Consider the following 21,178-nt stretch of genomic DNA (forward strand, 5'->3'; position numbering starts at 1 on the left):
GAGAGAGAGAGAGAGAGAGAGGAATCACCCAGAAAGAGAAGAATTATGATTACCAGGTCAGGACCGTTTGTTTGCCAAGCCCATACTCCCCAGATGTGAGCCCCTGGGGTAGAAGGCAAGAAAAATATCTTTCTGACTAGTTTTGTTTATATTATCAAAATGTTTGGTCAATTATTAACAAATTGCAATAATAAAAATAATAAAGAATTTTTAATAGTTTTAGTTTTTCATTATGAGGTGTTAATGTTGAATTTTTCAAGGCGGCCCCTCCAGCTTGCTACAATTGGGTCCTACATTTGCTAAGGCCGGCACTGCTTGTAGCCTCTTATAAATCTAACAATTTCGAATATTGTTACATAATACAAGTACTAGATAATTTTTTGAGTTGTATAGATTCTAAAATAGCATGTAATAATACACAATGTCAAATTTGTTTAAAATGGGATGGAAATTTAATTTATATTATATATATTTTATTTCTGGTATTCTACAATTTTTGTATATGGGAACCCCGAACAGGCGTGGTTTAAATCGGAAGAGGTGGCAACTCTACTAAAGCAATATGAATTAAATAGTAATTAAATGGTGCAAATAAATACAGTTCTTTCTAAGGAAAATTGAAAAGAAATGACTTTTCTTTTCATATATATATATATACCGTATATATATATATATATTATTATTTTTTTTTTAATTATTAATGTTTCGTTTAGAACAATTTCACTGAGAGCAAAACTCCTAGGGGGTGTGTTTTAAACCATGCTGCCGCTTCATTGTCAGTTGCGATGGTAGCGTCTGGGCAGTTTTGTGTGTGATTTGCATTTTTTTTATTTTCTGATTGTGATTAGAAGCATACGTTTACACCATGACTTATGCCCAGAAAATGTTAACAATAATTCGGAATATTCCATATTCACAAAAATTGCTAAAAGTTATTAATTCTCTATGGACTGAGAAAGGAATATTTACATTTTTTTTATCATTTTCATGGGTAATGTACGCATGGGAGACCTATCTTTCATACAGACAGGTAAATAGTTTGTATGTGCAATATCTTTACAGTGTACTTCCTGTTTGGGGCTTAATGGTAATGAAGTCGGAATGAATGAGGCATATGGAACTTGATAAAGCCATTTTTCGCTAAAACATTTGAGTGAAAAAGATATCCTCTTTGAAGAAAGATAGGAACAAAAATAATACCGCTACAAAATAAAATGTGGAGGCTGTAATTTACTTCGTAATATTTGATATAAGAATATTGCAAATTCCATGTCTCTTCATTCTGGCAAAATTTTCTATTGTTATATCCTGTTATTATTATCATTAGCTATATGGTGCAAGTAAGCCTCAGGCTTTTGCCGCACCGCCCAAAAAAAAAAAAATAATAATAAATTCCCGAGCTACCCAGAGAGAGAGAGTCAGTCAGTCAGAAGTAGAAGGGAATCACCAGAAAAGATAATGATATCCAGCTCCGGACCCTAGGTATGCCAAGACCATACTAACCAGATATGAGCCCCTGTTACCACAGGCTACGAACGTAATTCAAACAACAAGAAATATTCTAATATCCCTTGTGAGAAAAGTAAAAATGTTAACTGTATTGTGCTGGAAACATGTTTCAAGGACAAAATATGTACATAATCATCAGTACTGTTTTGTTTTAGAAGGAATTCATATACAAACTTGTGTCAAAGAATGAGCCACACTGTGTGGAAGAATGAGCCTTTTTGTGCTATTGAACAATGTGACTAAAAATAAAATTTAAAAAGTATATATGTAATGTTTAAATACATATTTTGAAAATTTTCTGGCTTTCTGTAAGCTACTTTTATTCATTGCAGTTCTAAGGGCTGTACGCTTGGATGCATCATTCCCATACATTTTTGAATCTAGTCATGGTCTTCTTACCACCGATTTGCATGAATATCATATTTGACCAAAGTATTGCACTTTCTAGTGTATTCTGACTTTCATTTGGATCTTTTGGTATACATTTTTTTGAGTTCTTTTGTGTTCAATTCTTTGTTGATAGTAGTGATGGAATCATTCACATGATATGTTTCGTGTGTATTGTAACATGAATCAGTTTGTGTTTTCTGTGCTTAATGCAGTCGTGGTCAACCAGATCTAGATTCATCTCTGATAACTCCATAATCCCTTTTGTATATAGTAACTCAGTTCTTGATGATGCTGTACAAAGCAATCATGTTTCTATAATATTCTAACAAGTTTGCTTCCCAGATAGTTTAAAAAAAAGAGAGAGATATTATTCTAAAAAATTGCTATTGCGTATAAATGGTTGAAATTTAATATTATCACATTTATTTAATTTTCAAATAAGGAAATATGTCATTATTTGAAAGAAAGAAAACATATGTATTGTTAGAAAACAGACAGTTGGTTAAGTGGAAGGGGTGTATCTAGTGGTTGGGAGAGAAAGATGGATAGATTAGAGAAACCCTAAAGGGTTCAGTGATGTTTCTCTTCTTCTGGTCTTTCTCTACTATTATAATTAATGGGAATATCAGGTTGAAGCCATAGCTGTGGGCGATGCTATGGAATGCCATGTTGTGGGAGGCTGGGTTACTGAGCCCATGTGACCAAACAGAGTCAGTAACTTAGCAATAGGGAAACACCAGAAGAAACCTCAATGAAGCCATCGAGACTCTCTCCAGTCTATCCATTGTAAACAGAAACAGGGCAAGAACTACTGTCCCTCCACTGAATAACCTCTTCCACTTTCCTTACTGTCCCCATTCCTTCTATTCAGCTTCCTTTCCTCACCAGATCCTCTGACACTACCAGCACTTCTGCTCTTTTTCTCATCCTCTTCCCAACAGTTTTAGTGCCAGCATCAACAACAATGGGAATCACAGTTTGATCTACCAGCATGGCAGAAAGACAAACGCACTTCATGTTGAATACAAGCTTCTGATCCCCATCCACTATGGCCCTGAACCAGCAGCTATGCTGTGACCTCTCCAAGAACAACTGACTATGTCCAATAAAATACACCTTGTTCAGACTTTTGTTCGCGCTGTATTCTTTATCAGCTATTGCCCTTGCTCTACAGCAGTGGTTCCCAAACTACTGAGATCTATGGACTCCTTCAAAAATCAAAGAAAGTTTGCATACCCTTATATATATATAACATATGCATATATTATATATCTGTATGTGGTGGTCGACCATATATATACAGCCACTCCCCAATTAACGTAAGGGTTGCGTTCCGCAGAACTCTATGTCAGTCGGATTTTACGTGTCTGAATTTCCCCCATGCTTGTGCATCACTCACAACTGTGCTTTGAATTAAAAAAGAAATGTTTGACGACCATGTGAATAGAATTATTTACTGTATTTATTCAATTTTTTTATCTCGTGCAGGAAAAATTACAAAAGTGTGCAATTTAAAAATTTTCAAAATTATAAAATTACAAAAAAAGAAAGGAGACAGGCATAATGTCAGTAAGTTTTACCTCTCAAGCATTGTTGCCAGAATCGATGTCTTCAGCTGTGATAAGTACACTACTACGGAGATTGAGGCTGTGGAGATTTAGAAGGGGTCAGCCGCTCAACCTTACGAAAGAACATATGGATGACTGGATGGTGTGGTGGCTTTTTCTTTTAATCATAGATTTCTTTGTAGCAAGCAAGCATATCATTCATCCATCTGTTAACTTTTAAGAATTGTTTGCTGTCAGGATCCATCTTCTCAAACCTCACCATTGCCGATGCAATTTCACGAAATGCCATTGCCATCTCTCTGTGATGAAGCACCTCGGTTCCTCATTTGGTTCATCTTGAGCTTCGTCAGCATTTTCTTCTTTCACTATCGCTGCATGCAAGTCAATAAGTTCTTCATTAGATAATTCTTTCTCTTCTTCCTCTGTTAACTCCTCCATGTCTTTGGCATCAACCTCCAACTGCAACCTTTACAGTCTTATCTCTAATCTCTTCATATGATTCATCTTTTTCGAAGCCTTTTACGTGTGATGGGCATATTTTCTTCCATGCGCCATTTAAACAACTTTTAGTAATTTCCGCCCACTCCTTATAAATGTGGTAAATATTATAAGATTTCCAAGTCTCTTAACGTAAACTTTTTCTCACCATCTACATTTGCTCAGACAATGCCTGAGCAAATGTTGTGCGTAAATAGTATGCTTTTAAATTTGAAATAACACCTTCACTCATCCAACCTGATCCTGGTTGGATGAGTGAAGTCTTGTTTGGCTATAGAAATATGACTCTCACATTTGAATTGAAATCATCTAGATGCATAGGATGTCCAGAGCATTATCTAATAGAAGCAAAATCTTGAAAGGAACGTCGTTGTCTTTACAATATTTTTCAACCTCGGGAATGAAGCAGCATTTAAATCAATCCTCAAAGAGAGATATTGTTACCCATGCTTTCTGGTTCTATCGGAAATACACGGGTAGGGTGATGTTATTGATGCCCTTAAATGCACGAGGATTTCCAGAATGGTACACATTCTGGAAATCCTCAATTACAGATTAATACCAGAGTGGTATTAATCTGTAATCTCCTGCTGCATTAGCCCCAAGCAAGAACATGGTCCTATCTTTTGAAGCCTTGAAACCTGGCATTGTCTTATCCTCTTTGGCAATGTATGTTCGATCCGGCATTTTTTTTCCAATACAGAGCAGTTTCGTCAACATTGAAAATTTGCTGCATTGAATAGTCAGTCACCTTCATCAATAATTTTTTTCAACACATCATAAAATTTCTCTGCAGCTGCAGAATCGGCACTGGCGACTTCAATGCATACTTTAATGTTTTGGAAACTAGCGCAGTGTTTGAACCTATTAAATCACCCATTGCTTGCCACGAACTTGGCTTGGGGTTTGCCATACTTACCCTTAATATCCTCATAAATACTTGGTGCTTTTGGGTGATTCCACATCGTGGCCTAATTTTGAAGATGGTCCCGCTTGACCATCTTCAGTATTGTTTTAAACTTGGTGTAGATGTTTAAACAGGTTTCCAAAGAAGTTGTGCAAAAATTCAGTTCAAAATATAGTATGCTTGAGGCACCAGCACCTTTTTTGTGAAGGTCACTTGTGTTACGCAGAGCAAATCACAAAAAATTTTCAAAGTTTTAAGTGTTACTGTTGCACAACATTGAGAGTTAGTGCTCTGAAACTTGGTATACCTAGTTAACTTTTGGCAGAGAATGCAAAACTTTTGGTGTCTAGGCTCAAAAACCTTCACAATTTTTACAGTGCGGTCTAAAATTGGCACCAAAAATTTGTTGCAACAAATTTAAGCAAGATTTTGAAAGTCATAACTTTGAAATAAAAACCTTTGGTACCTTCTTCTTTGAGCATTCCATTTAACAGCTGCATGAATTCAGCCTAACTAAATATGAGCTCTTATACTTGTTTGATGGCTGAGATATTTTCCTTCAAAGATGGTCTCAAAATTTTACCTATTTTTAGGGAAAATATCTTAATGTGGGACACCTTCAATTCTCTTGTTTTTGCCACCATTGGAAAGAGCAGATTTTAAGCAACAAGAATCGTAGTTTTTCAGTTTTGTATCTTGCTACTTAAGGCCTAAAAAATGGCCTTAAACATTTTATATTTTCCTCATAATATTTTTGGAAAAAATATTTATCAATAAGGACAGAACTATTGCATTTACAAGAGTGAAATTTTCTGCAGTTACTCTGCCCTTTGGTTTAAGGAGAAAGGATATATATTGCCAATGCACAAAAAGATCTGTATTTTTACAGTGGGTATGCAAATGGCAAGAAAAGAAATTCCATGTGTTTCTTTAGTGCAAGTTTCCAAGCCTGAAAAGTGGTCTTTATTCAGGATTCCAAGCATAAAGGTGATGTTCTATTGGTGTTTAAGCTTGAAAGAAGTTATAACTGCAACAAAATTTATTTAAAACACAATACAATTTGAAATAAGCAAGTGAGTGTGAAGATATTGAATAACTGCTTCATAATGGACTGGAATTTTTCATTGATGGTTGATATTACTACTTCAGGCAAGCTATATTGTCATCCCATTGTTGTTGTTTTTGGAGCTGGAAGATTGGCAATAATTTGTTCAGTAATCTAGCAGACATCTTGTCTAGCAGGCCAGTGAAATGAGTGAGCTGCTCCATGAGGATGCATTAAATTTACCAATACATCATGTTCTTCAAATGAAATTTCACAAATATTTCCAGTCCACCAATTAATGTCATAAACACGGGCAATGTATTGGCCAGGTTGTAAATTAACAATTGTCACATATTGAATATTGGTTTCAATAGTCTGATCTAGATGAGCTACAAATGATGATGGTTTCTCATTTAATACTCTGCAAACACAAATTTGTCTTGCATCAATAGGAATGAAGTAATGATTTTCTTTTGTTCCAGCAATAGATGATCTCTGTGAATCTCTCTTAAAATGGCTTTACTTGCTCAATTTCCTCTTTAGAAACAAAACAGGATTTTATTCTAGTCACCTGCTTGTCACAAAATTCAAACATGTTTCTTGGTGCCAGGATTTGGTTTTCAATTGGGTGTTGGAGTCTTGCATGTGCTGCCAATCGTTTTATTGTTTCACCAATTCCATCACATGGTGACTTGCCATGGCTAGTGCCAAAGAAATTCCATTCAGCACTGATATCAAAATCCTTCTGATGAAGACACAAGTTAATAAAATTCTTTAAATTCTTGTATTGAGCTGCAGAACCATCACTGAAGTAGTAAATGTGCCTGATTTCTGTCATGAAACTCTTCAAATATTCAGTTAAGTTGGTTAGAAAATCATGCATTGCAATTGTGCATGGCAGTCACTAATTATGCAGAAACATATTCTAAAGTTCAACATCCTTGTAATAAATGACAAATGGATGTAATGTAGCCTGGCCATTCTCCCAGTGGAACCCTTGAATAGCATCTTGCACAATAAATGAATAATTTTCTGCCAAATCCATCAAGATGACCAATTCTCTTGTCTTTAGGCTTTCCTTTGTTGACTTCAAATGGTAGCTTTAATGTTTAGTAATGTAGTGATGACAGGAAACATTAAATATCTTTGTATTCAACTCTTCAATAAAATCTGTTAATTGCTTTGTGTTCAGTGTATCTCTGTCAGTGTGTATCTGTTGTTTGAATTCAATAATATCTTCTGGTTCATTGTTTTCAAAAATATTCTCTTAACTTTTTAAATTCATCTATTCCTGGACATTTTTCACACCCATGAAGCATACTATCTTTTGACTCCAAATCAGACTGTTTTACCAATGAGAACCTTGTAATCACATTCAACAAGACTTGCTGCTAGCATTAACTTGACATTTTGATGGATTATGCATACACATACAGAATGTGTTCCTGGTGCACCAACTGTGACACACCACTTGGGTCCAAAGTTCACACGGCGCCTCCGTAGCCAGGTGGGCAGGAGCAGCAGTGCGTAGCACACGCTTCTTGATTAGACCGGGGTTCGAGCCCGTGACCACCAAATACGGAGGATGCGGAAAGGTCAGGGAATGACCACCGCATATCCCCGGAGCAATATGGCCTTAGTTGCTAATGCTCCAAAAAACAAAAACTACTCTGACCTAGGAGTTGTCTCGAAATATAAACAGAACCAAAGTTCACAAAATTTAGAAAATCCAATGTCAGATCCATTTCTATCTCGATAAGTTATAAATATTTCCTTCAAGTTGCTGAGTAGTAGTAATCTTTCTTTCCAGGGCATATCCGACTAAATTCATCATCATAAAAAAATTCCATCACCTTTTGCTTTACTTGCTCAGAAAGATTTTTTTCCTTTCTTCTTTCCAGATATGGCCATGATTCCTTCTGCTTTAAGTTTTCTAGCTTTCTTGACCATTCTTTCTGAGACACTAAATTCTTCCATTGTTTTCTTTAACTGGAGCTAGCATAATATTAGAAGTATTTCTGAATGACTTGATACCATCGACTTTTCTTTTAATTCTTTCAGCAGCTCATTGTAATCTAAGCAATTTTCAAACTGATGACTTGCACTTGGCTCCATGATGTCATTTGGGATCCAAGCCACCAATAGATGCAGTTTTACTGGCAGTTACATCTTGTACTTGACTTGCCTTCCTTTTGGCATAGCCTTGTGAATCTCTCTTAGCCATTTGCCGAAATTTCAGAGGAGAAATACCAATAGCCATCAAACTTGTGTTCAAGCTTTCAGTCACATGCATTTTGTCATCATTAGGGTTCGGATTTTTATGACCTTAAAAATGTCAAAATATGATGAAAATATGTCATTAAATTTAACCAAATACTGTATGTCATTAAATTTAACCAAATATGATCTATTTAATATGACTAAATAATTTACCTTTACGTACCGTATAAATGATATTTACTTTTTTTATTCTTTTCCCACGGTTTTTTAGAAATATATTTTAAATCAATTTGATAAATAATTTGTTGATTATCGTAAGACAAAATATGAAAGTTTCATGTCAACAAGTATAAAATAAGCTATTAAATATGATATTTCATATATTTTTTGAAAATTATGACCTAATGCAGTGGATTTAAACCCGGGGTGCTGCGGCACCCTAAGGTGCCACAACAACATTCCAGGGATGCCACGTAATTTGGGTTTAAGTTACTTAAACTTATTTATTTTTTAATTTATATGTTTATTTCATTATAAAAAGGTGTACAGTGTCTTTTTAATTTTGTGGTGATCTATATTGATGTTTACTTAGTACCTTTGTATAAAGAATAAAATTATATACTGTATATATATAATTTTTATAATTATATTATTGTAATAAATATCATATAACATATTTTTAATATTATATATATATATATATATATATATATACACACACACACACACACACAGAAAGAGAGAATCGGATCTAACAGGCAGAATATTGAGTAGGGGTGCCGCAAAATAAAATAAATTACTTAGGGGTGCCGTTATTAAAAAGAGGTTGAAAACCACTGACCTAATGTGTAAAATATGATGAAATATGAAATTATAAACACGCTTCTTTACGTTCCTCAGATCATGTAACATGGACACACTAAGTTTCATGCCTTTATGTAAACGAAAAATGAATATGATAATATATAAAAATCCGAACCCTAGTCATCATGGTCTGATCCAGATGAAGTTGATGTTTCTGTTGCTACTTTTCAGCTGTTAGACTCTTTTCGGCATGATGGATACAGCTTCTGCCCTGGTTTTATGTCTACCTTTGTTAGGTCTTTCAGGTAGTCTGCCATTGACAAATAAATTGGTTGTAAACTGTTTTTTAACCATATGATTTTTCTTCTGGGAAAGGATTGCAACATGAATGCTGCAAAAATTTAAATTTTGTCAAAAGCAAAGCTTCACAATGTAGACATTGTCTTCTTCACCCAGTTTTAATCCACAACGTTGACCTATCACCTGTTGTTCTTCAAATTCTTTAAATAATTTTAACCCAGTTTTGCATGTATAGGATAGCACATAACATTTAGAATTATCCATATGACCGATGGTGCATGAGTCCAACTTATCTCCAGCAAAATCTTCTGATTCCATGGCTTTCGTGCTGACTAATAAGTGTATGTGTCTGCAAGCAACGAAAACTTAATTAACTTTATTACAGTTAAACAATAAAAAATAGAGGAACAAAATAAATACACTATTCATCATGAAGATAAAACACATTAATAACAGCATGGTTCAAATATTAGCTATATATACTTTTATGTATGATTCTAGAATATTCCAGAGTTCTAGAATGTTGTGAAATTCTGGAATATTCTATAATTCTTGGGTGTTCTTCAGAATATTCCAGAATTCTATAATTCTTGGGTGTTCTTCAGAATATTCTAGAATTCTATAATATTCTATAATTCTTGGGTATTCTTCTAGAATATTCCAGAATTCTAGAACATACTCTATTTCTAGATTATTCTAAACATTAAGCAGGATTAAGAAAGTATTCTGCAACAAAAATAACAATACGGCACATAAAACTACTTGATGTTTAGGCTTAATTTTAAGGCCTTAAATGCAAAGACACAAAATAGATAAACCATGATCCTTGTAGTTGAAACTCTGCTCTTTCCAATGGTGGCAAAAATGAGAGAATTGAAGGTGTCCCACTTTAAGATATTTGCCCATAAAATAGGTTAAATTTTGACTTTCACATTTTGAGTCAATCTTTGAAGGAAAATATCTCAACCAGAAAACAAGTATAAGAGCTGATATTTTGTTAGGCTGAATTCATGCAGTTGATAAATGGAATGTCCAAAGAAGAAGAAGGTACCAAAGGTTTTAATTTCAAAGTTATGACTTTTAAAAGTCTTGCTTAAATTTGTCGCAAAAAATTTTTGGTGCCAGTTTTAGACCGCATTGTAAAAAATGTGAAGGTTTTTGAGCCTGAACACCAAAAGTTTTGCATTCTTTGCCAAAAGTTATCTAAGTATACCAAATTTTAGAGCATTACCTCTCACCGTTGTGCAACAGTAATACTTAAAACTTTGAAATTTTTTGTGATTTATTCTGCATAGCACAAGTGACCTCCACAAAAAAGGTGCTGGTGCTTCAAGCTTACTATATTTTGAACTGAAATTTTTCACAGCTAGATTTTAAACCTGTTTAAACATCCATGCCAAGTTTCAACAAAATTGAAGATGGGCAAGCAGGGATCCCAAGGCCACTTGACATGGAATGACCCTTTTGCCTAGGTGTTGCACTACTTCGAATAAGTAACACTTCTCTGGCAGAGAAGACTACTCCATATGGAGGAATATACTCATTGTGGAGTTGCTTCATAACTGAGTTGTCACTATTGCAACAGGGTACCTGCCCACCCACCGATGATGAAGCCAACAAGCTTTGAAACAGTGCCGTCTGGGTGATGGTGGTGCCCATCGGAGAAAATAAGTAACAGTAGTCTTCTCTACCAGAGAAGCGTTACTTATTCAAAGTAGTGCAATACCTAGGCAACCCGTTGTGAAGGTATTCACAATATGAGATATAATAAAACGATGCATGCATACTACCTGGGTAGTAGAAATGATGGAGATGCATTACCCATGCTTAAACAGCCTTTTCATGCATAACCACTGTTTTTGTTTTTTCTTGAAATAAAATGTTCATTTTAGAAGTATACCATTGATGTTTTTAGACTAAACTGAGGACAGGGAACAACTTTTCCTTTGAGAAAAAAGCAGCTGATTAGGCAAAACTGAAATTTGGAAATCATAAAATTTAAATGGTAATATTTATTCCAATTTAAACATCAAATTCAAAAATTCCAGCTGAGATGACAAATAGTAGCCTAAATCTAAAAATAAGCGAGATAGACCTCAATGTGTTTTAATTGAAACACCCTCTCTCTCTGTCTGTCTCTCTCTCTCTCTCTCTCTCTCTCTCTCTCTCTCTCTCTCTCTCTCTCTCTCTCTCTCTCTCTATATATATATATATATATATATATATATATATATATATATATATATATAAGCTAAATTAAAATAGGATATTTGCCAGTAGCATGACAAACCAGTAGAGTGAAAAAGAACTTAGCCAAATAAAATAACATAACAATGACAGAAAAGTATATGGGGGGATAAAGAAGAGGGTAGTATTGAAGCAATATTACTAAAATAATTTAGAAAATTAAGCCAATTAAAAGAAATTTAGCGATGCCCCCCCCTTGATGGCACCTGTTTCCTAATTATGTGAAATCTCACTAAGGTGGAAATGTAGACTAACAATATTACATGATGAAATAAATTGAAAATAATAATTAATAAAATTAAACAGAATAGACTGACCATTATGCCCCATCTCGACAGAGGATTCCCTGACTATTATTGACCACAAGGCCAATAATAGTCAGGGAATCACTGCATTTCGAACGCTAAACAAATCCATGAACGACTGAATGATACTAAAATCAGACTGCCGATGCAATAGATTTGCATAACAGTGGTCCTTATGCAGCGAAAAATAATAAAACAGAAGTTGAACTGAAAATATATAGAAACAAATTAGGCTATAGATGACAGTACGAACGCAGCATTAGCACATCGTCACGCTACCCCCATGTAAATATAATCCAATTAATCCCAAAATTAAATAGAGAGAGAAATTAATAAAAATATATATTAAAAATAAATAAGAAAAAATAGTAGGAAAGCTAATATCAGTGGCAGCAGAAAAGCAAAATCCACTACATGTTGTTTATAATAAGCTAAATTAAAATAGGATATTTGCCAGTAGCATGGCAAACCAGTAGAGTGAAAAAGAACTTACCCAAATAAAATAACATAACAATAACAGAAAAGTATACAGGGGAGGATAAAGAAGAGGAGGGTAGTGTTGAAGCAATGTTCCTAAAATAATTTAGAAAATTAAGCCAATTAAAAGAAATTTAGCGACACCCCCTTGATGGCACCCGTTTCTGAATTATGTGAAATCTCATTAAGGTGGAAACGTAGACTAACAACGCTACATGACCAAATAAATTGAAAATAATAATAATTAATAAAATGAAACAAAATAGACACCATATGCCCCATCTCGACAGAGGACCATGGGGCCAATAATAGTCAGGGAATCACTGCATTTCGAGTGCTGTTTTTTTTCTGCTGTTTTATTATTTTTCGCTGCATAAGGACCACCGCTGTGCAAATCTATTGTATTGGCTGTCTGATTTTAGTATCATTCCGTCGTTGCATGGATTTGTTTAGCGTTCGAAATGCAGTGATTCCCTGACTATTATTGGCCTCGTGGTCCTCTGTCAAGATGGGGCATAATGGTCAGTCTATTTTGTTTAATTTTATTAATTATTATTTTCAATTTATTTCGTCATGTAATGTTGTTAGTCTACGTTTCCACCTTAGTGAGGCGCCTCCGTAGCCAGGTCGGAAGGAGCAGCAGTGCGTAGCACACGCTTCTTGATTAGACCGGGGTTCGAGCCCGTCGCCACCAAATACGGAGGGTGCAGAAAGGTCAAGGAATGGCCACTGCATATTCCCGGAGCAATATGGCCTTAGTTGCTAATGCTCCTAAAAACCAAACAACCACCTTAGTGAGATTTCACATAATTCGGAAACAGGTGCCATCAAGGGGGCGTCGCTAAATTTCTTTTAATTGGCTTAATTTTCTAAATTATTTTAGGAACATTGCTTCAATACTACCCTCTTCTTCTTTATCCCCCCCTGTATACTTTTCTGTTATTGTTATGTTATTTTATTTGGCTAAGTTCTTTTTCACTCTACTGGTTTGCCATGCTACTGGCAAATATCCTATTTTAATTTAGCGTATTATAAGCAACATGTAGTGGATTATGCTTTTCTGCTGCCACTGATGTTAGCTTTCCTACTATTTTTAATATATATTTTTATTAATTTCTATTTCTCTATTCAATTTTTGGATTAATTGAATTATATATATATATCATGTAATTTCAAAATTATTGAATAATGTAACTATAAATAAACTAATCTTCTTATATTAACTTGTGAAGTTCATAAAATGGGGTTGTGGTCTGAATATCTTTTTCAATCTGATTGTACAGGAAGCTATTACTTAGTAGATGTTTTACTTCAACACAACAAATAGTTGCTTCATTCTGATTATGGTCTACCTGCATTTAACTATGCCCATCACTGAACACAGAAATTCTAGTTCGTGTGTGTGTGGGGGCTGGATGAAGATTTTATAAGTTACCACAGGCTGGTGTCAAAGTTATAACTGTAGACCAATTGATTTTGAATGTACAGTGGATGCTGCTTATTGTGATCACTTTGGAACTCAGCTAAAGTGATAACAATAACTGATGAAACAAGGATGCTGCTGTTCGGCATTGTTTACTGGTGCAGAGTGGAACTGTGTGCATAAAAAGGTGGAAGTGAACAGAAATAAAACATGAAAACAAGCCTTTGGTCATTGAGGTTGTCACAGACAAACTGTACTTGCTACCTGGGAGTCTTAAACACTGATGGAACTGATATTCAGGTGACATTCAAGTCAAGTGGACCCAATTTCGGCAAAGTCCGGACGGTATGTGACAGCCAAATCCTCTGTTTGTACATACACGATGGTGGGACTGTTAGTAATCCTGGGTATAACCTCGGTGCACAAGCACACTGTGGGTGAACACCCAAGTGTGAACCAACGTAAGCAGGGGTCGAGGTGTGGTGCCTACACCACACGGAGGAATGCCACCCCTCTGTGTTACCAGGCAATACTAGGTGGTAGATGACTCTCATCAACTGGTGCAATACCACCACTTTGCTTATTGGAGACTTGAAGTTGTAAAACCCGTGTTTAGTCTCTAGAGCTAAGTTCTGGTCAACCCTTCCCATCTCTCTTCCATCATGTAGTTGACTGATGACTTTTGAGGTTATGATGAACATCATGGCGAGATCCAATCTTCCTTACATTTCGAGGGTACAGCTCTAATACGGTGTTCTCAGGCTGGCCGCTAGTTAGTACGCTGAACTGAACCTATTGGTAACTCTTTAGGAGGCTTCTGGATCAGTTAGTGTATAATCTTGCTACCTCTACTCTGCCAGCTACTGACCTGAGTTAGTCCGAGTAGTGTGTATGCGGAGGCCATTGTCGAGGCCGTGCTATGTCAAGGATCTGGGTATATTCTTACCATGTATATGTCCTATTCAAAAATTTCATTATTTCATACAGCATGCCCCCCCCCCCACTTTTTCTTACTGTTGAATATACAGTAAACCCCCGCTATTCGCGGTCGCTGATTTAATATAAAATGAAACCTAAAAAAATGTGAATTTTAAAGTGCCGTGAACATTTTCCGCCATAAAAAGCATAGCTGTGGCTAAAATTATCTTTCCCGGTAAAAAAGCGCTCGGTGGGTGGGTGGGTGGGGGGTTGACAAAATCGCGAGCGTGGATGTTTCTCGCTAATCTTTGTTCAGTATGTGTTATGCGCTTGTCATGGTAGGTTTCGTCGTTTGCTTTTAATTTATATGCTTATAAATTGAATAAACTTATCAATTTATAAATTGATATGTTTAAAAGTGATAAATCTACCATTTTGCAGTGTAAAACAGACTTTTTCTAGTGTGTGAATAGAAGAAAGTGATTTTATTGTGGAGAAATTCTTTCTAACCCATACAAAAATATGGCTATGAATAACAAGGGAAATGTGAAAAGATCAAAGAAGGTGATGACATTAGCGAATAAAAATGAGTTATTAGATAAAATTTCTAATGGTGAAAGTGTCTTCTCGGTGGCAAAACATGAAATTAATGAGTCAACGGTACGATCAATCAAGAAATTGGAAGAAAACATCCGCCGTAGTGTCCGTGAAAATGCGCTAATTGCTTCAAAAATTTGCTCTGTAACTCGTGATATTAAATTAGAAAAAAATGGAAAAGGTTTTAAATCTGTGGATAGCAGACCGAACTCATAATAAAACTCCTTTAAGTTCACTCATCATTCGTGAAAAGGCAAAACTCCTTTATCAACACTTTAGCGAAACTGGTGATAACACTGGTGGGATAAGTTTTTTAGCTAGCAAAGTTTGAAAGATTTGTTTGAAATTTCTAATAAATATTACATTTAATATTAAATTGTTTCTTATTTTCATTTTGATGCCATATGCTTGCATTTCACAATGTACTGTCTATGTACATAGTCATATTATGAAGGCACATATAATACATACATAGACAAAATTTTAGACTAGTTTTTCTTGTATATTTCATACTTTGGAACGGAACCCCTTTATTACTATGGGAGCCATAACTCAATTTTCGTGTTTTCGGTATTCGCTGCATTTCTCAGGAACGTAACCCTGTTACTGTACCATGAATTGTCAAACTAATAGAGTAAGCTTATCTGCGAAAAGATCTAAACCTCCCAAACAATTCCTAGTTCATTTCACAAATATATGTGGTCTCAATTCTAATCTCAACAATGTCCATTTCCACTTACAGTCTGCCAAACCCCATGAACTTTTTCTGACTGCTCATCTCAGTTGTCCAAATTATTCGCTGTATATTTCCTTTCGCCTAAAAGGTGGTACTTGCACATATGTCCGTTCTGATATTCCCTGTCAAAGACTTGGCAATTTGAACTCTCCTCTCTTTGATCTTCTCTGGCTTAAAATCTCTCTACCTCATTGTGTCAAAAATCATCTGTTGTCTCTACCATTCTCCAAACTCCACTAATCACTTGGAGCTCTTTGACTTCCTCTCTTTGCAACTTGACTTTCATCAGTCCCACTTTCCTAACAGTGATGTAATTTTCCTTGGTGATTTTAATGTTCACAACAGCACCTGGCTTCCGTTTTCTAGTCACACCGACCCAGCAGGTCGAGATGCTGACGCTTTTATAATTACTAATGACCTTGCACAGATTGTTCATTTACCTTCAAGAATACCGGACAATCCTAACTATACAGCCAGCACGCTTGATCTTTTTCTCAGAAACAACTCGTCTAAGTACACAGTCAAAGTGAGTGGTCCTTTACGGCTCAGATCACAACTTGGTGATTGTCTCTTCTCCAATGGAGCCTTTATCTCATTGCTATTCCCAACCTCGTGTTGTTTGGCATTACAAGAATGCAAATGGGATGACATGTGAGATTTCTTTTCCTTCGTCGGATTACTGTTTCAAATAACTCTGATGTCAACATTTGCTCAGATCGTGTCAGTGAAATTATTTTTGTAGGAATGCAATCCTTTCTTCCACACTCCACTTTAAAATCTCATCTTTTATCTAAACCTTGGTTTTCCAATAAATGTGCTAAGGCTGTTCAAGAGAAGAACATCATTTATCGTAATTGGCTTGTTTCCAATTCTTCAGTTTCATTTTCTACCTACACCAAAGCTCACAACAAATGTAAAGCAGTTATTTATCAATCCAAACTAGACTTTGAACAGGCTAAGGGTAGCCGAGCATTCTGGTCTCTTACCAAAGCTATTGGCTGCAACTTTTGCCTGTCTCTGCTAGCATTCTATTTTTCTTCCAACTCATGTATTAATAATCTTGGTAAAACACCTTCCACCATTCCCAATATGCTCCATTCAATGCCTCCTGTGGTCTTCCATCAAAAGCATGTCAAAAGGATTTTGACGAATCTTGATGCTAAGAAAGTTCCAGTTCCTGATGGTATTTCTCCACTTATTCTCAAAACCTGTGCTCCTGAACTTACTCCTGCTCTTTGCCACCTTTTTTCACTTTCTTATTCCAAAGGTGTTTTTCTTCTGCTTGGAAATTTGCTCAAATCCCTCCCATCCGATTATCGCCCCATTGCAATTACTTCTACTCTTTCTAAAGTAATGGGGAAATCAATTAACTGCCAACTCTTAAAACTATCAAGAAACCTTCCATCTGATCAACGATCGCCAGTCAATATAGATTCTGTCAGTGTCAATTCACTGGTGATATTCTGGTTTATGTTACCCATTTATGGACAAATTCAGTGGAAAAGTTCGGTGAAACACAAGTAGTTGCTCTTGACATCTCAAAGGCTTTCGATCGTGTTTGGCATAAAGGTCTTCTAAACAAGCTTCCATCTTATGGTTTTCCAACTGTTTTTAGTAATTGGTTATCCAGTTTTCTCTCTGATCACTCACTGAGGATGATTGTAGATGGCTCTCTGTCTTTTAACTTCTCCACTAATGCTGTTGTCCCCCAAGGTTCAGTTTTTCCCCCCACTCTTTTCATCTTGTATATTAATGACCTTCTTCCATTGAATGGAAATCCTATCCATAGTTTTGCCGATGATAGCACATTGCATTCCACTTTCCATTTTGAGAAACCTTGCCCTGCTTAATCAGCTTCAACTTCTTGAATATCCGCTACAAATTCCTTAAATGCCGATCTTCAGGTAATTCTCCAGTGGGGCAAAGCCAACTCAATTGATTTCAATCCTTCTAATACTCAGTCCTGTCTTATATCTTGCAAAAAGTATTCTTCTGCTCCTATGCTTATCTTTGGTGACATTCTGGGCAAAACGATATATCTCTTTTGGGGATTACCCTGACTTCTAATCTCTCTTGGCACAAGCACATTATAAATATTGCTTCCTCTGCATCTAAAAAACTTGGTTTTCTCTTTTTGCTCTTGGCGTTACTTTTCTTCTAAACTGCTGTTCACTCTGTACAAATCGCAAATCCGCCCTACCATGGAATATTGATCCCACATCTGGGGCGGTGCCCCCAAAACCTCTCTCAGCCTTCTAGATTCCATTCAGAAGAGGGCAGTTAGGTAAATTAATGACTTATCTCTAACAGAGTTTCTCCACTCACTGTCTCATAGACGTACTGTTTCTGCTGCATGCCTTTTCTACAGATATTTCCACGGGCACTGTTCTTCTGAATTGGCTTCTATAATATATTTGACCACATATATTTGTGAAATGAATTAGGAAGTGTTTGGGAGGTTTAGATCTTTTTGCAGATAAGCTTGCTCTATTAGTTTGAGAATTCATGGTGTATTCAATAGTAAGAAAAAGTGGGTGGGACATGCTGTATGAAGTAATGAAACTTTTGCATATGGTGTACACATGGTAAGAATATACCCAGATCCTTGACATAATGTGGCCTCGATAATGCTCCCCGCATACACTACTTGGACTCCCTCCAGTCACTATCTGGCAGAGTAGAGGTAGCAAGATTATACACTAGCTGATCCGGAAGCCTCCTAGAGAGTTACCAATAGGTTCGGTCTGGTGTACTAACTAGCGGCTGGCCTGCGAACACCGTTTTAGAGCTGTACCCTCGAAATGTAAGGAATATTGGATCTCGCCACGATGTTCATCATAACCTCAAAAGTTGTCAATCACACTGCATGATGGAAGAGATGGGGAAGGGTTGACCAGAATTTAGCTCTGGAGACTAAGCATGGGTTCCACCAATTCGTCTCCAATAAGCAAAGTGGTGGTATTGCACCGGCTGATGAGAGTCATCTACTACCTAGTACTGCCTGGTAATATAGAGAGGCGGCATTCCTCCATGTGGTGTGGGTGCCACACCTCGACCCCTGCTTATGTTGGTTCACACCTGGGTGGTCACCCACCATGTACTTGTGCATGGAGGTTATACCCAGGATTACTAACAGTCCCACCATCGTGAAGGTGCAAGCAGAGGATTTGGCTGTCACAGACCGTCTGGACTTCGCCAAAATTGGGTCCACTTGACTTGAGTGTCACCCGAATATTAGTTCCATCAGCATTTTAGACTGCCAGGTAGCAAGTACAGCTTGTCTGGCATATCTGAGAGATGTCTTGTGACAGCCTCAAGGACCAAGTTTACTTTGGCAGCATACAGGCACTTTTTGATTTATTTTGGAATGCCTCTGTCATTATCCCATTATGTCAATGAGAGATAAAAGAACATTGCCATATTTAGTGGTCATGCAGGCTTGAACCAGGGTCACTCAAAGTGCATGCACTTAGAATGTTGTGCACTCCACTGCAAAAAAAAAAAAAAAAAGCTTGGCCTGTATCAACAAGATAATGCACTCCATCACAAAAGAAAAATTGTTTAGAGTAACAGGTTGCAACGCTAGACTTCAACCCAATAGATGTGTGATGTGAACACTAGAAGCCACCAAAATCAGCAGTCCACTGAGTTCAAAGATTATGGAAAAAAAGGTTTTTTTGGGGAAACTTAGATTGGGAATGGGCAACCTATGGCTCGCAGCAACCTGCAAAAAAAAAAAAAAAAAGTGTCAATTCTTCATTTCTTTATCTCAATAAACCTTTTAACTTTCCATGACTCACATGCCAAGTAAAATTACACAAAACAGGTTACCCAATACGTCTGATTGTGTCATATAAGAATTCTGCCTTTGCTTCATTAGCCATGTTTATCTATCCAATTCTAAAATCATTTAGAGAACATTTAACATATAACATTAAAAATGACGATGCATTATACATGTCCCTTAAAGACCTTCATATTAAAAAAGATAAGTTATATTCATTGGATGTGGATTCACTATATAAAAATGTAAATGTTCCATATGCTTTAGACATAGTTTGGATCCTTTTAAATGATGACAATATAAAGATTAATAACACTAGACTTCCCAATGATAGAATCTTTGAACTAACGAAATTATTAGTAAATGCCAATTATATTCTCTTTCAAGACAAAATCTATTGACAGATTTTTGGTCTACCAATGGGCCTAGACATCAGTGGACTCATTGCTGAGTTATACTTGGATAACTCAGCAATACGGAGGAAACAGCCTCCGTAGCCGAGTGGTCAGAGCAGGAGTGCAGTAGCACACGCTCTTTCATGCAATAAATGAACAACATGTATTCGGTTTTAATGAAGCAAAAATAATAAATATCCAACACAATTACTATAAATTACTTATTGCGGAAACCCTCAAGATGAAGTTATGTTTCAATTAATATTCGTAGACCATTCCTACTATCTGATGATTGGTCATTTATGTGCATGCGTGAAGAACAAAAAAGTACTACTTAAGACAAATTTTTCTGGTTAACTTTTTTGGTTTCTCTTATTCCTGTGAACATTGTAGTTAAAAAGCCTTAGTCCATCGTAAGGAATGAAGAGAATATTGCTCTAAATGCAGTTAAGCTTTTTATATCGATTTTAATTTTAATGATGTTGGACCTGATGTTTTCCTTACTAGCAGGGGGGTGGTGGTTGGAACCCTGGGTTGAGTTGGGAATTCCAATATTAATACCATGGGGTTGTCGCGCTACTGTTCTGACAGTGGGGAAGATGTTTAATTAATCGTTAAATGTTGGACTAGGAGAGTTGTTCGAAAGAAGCCATCCTATAGCAGAAAAATAAAGGTAATCCCTGTTGCATCTCATATGACTCACAGGGAATCTGACAGATTCCCCTCCAATCCCTTTTCTGTCAATTCTTTGATTGCAGAGGTGTCAATGAGAGATAAAAGAACATTGCCATATTTAGTGGTCATTACCTGGGAGGATATGGTGGCACCATATCCTCCCAGGTAATCTACCTCTGACTTAAAGAACATAAATAAATAACTATATTTATTATTTATAACTTGATAACTTTATGAATAAAAATCAGGAAAATTGCTGAATCCAAGGATGCAGCATGGGAGAAAAGATGCCAATAAATTGCCAGCTCATTAGGAAAAACACAGTCATCCGAAGCATGGTGAAGCTTGAGAGCACTGAAAACAAATGAATCTCGATCGAA

General features: G+C 36.2%; 1 protein-coding gene across 1 annotated transcript in view; it reads left to right on the forward strand.

The window, feature by feature from the left end:
- The first annotated feature begins 781 nt into the window (after positions 1-781).
- Positions 782-21,178, forward strand: part of LOC150081328 (CAAX prenyl protease 1 homolog) — a 61,817-nt gene continuing 41,420 nt past the window's right edge. Inside the window, exon 1 of the mRNA XM_090379188.1 lies at positions 782-1,030. Coding sequence (XP_090235314.1) covers positions 866-1,030 — 165 coding nt within the window. The 5' untranslated portion in view covers positions 782-865. The remainder of the gene's footprint in view (positions 1,031-21,178) is intronic.

Source organism: Mastigoproctus giganteus, chromosome 8, assembly GCF_048544385.1.
Source record: "Mastigoproctus giganteus isolate SK-2022 chromosome 8, ASM4854438v1, whole genome shotgun sequence".
NCBI classification, from domain to species: domain Eukaryota; kingdom Metazoa; phylum Arthropoda; class Arachnida; order Uropygi; family Thelyphonidae; genus Mastigoproctus; species Mastigoproctus giganteus.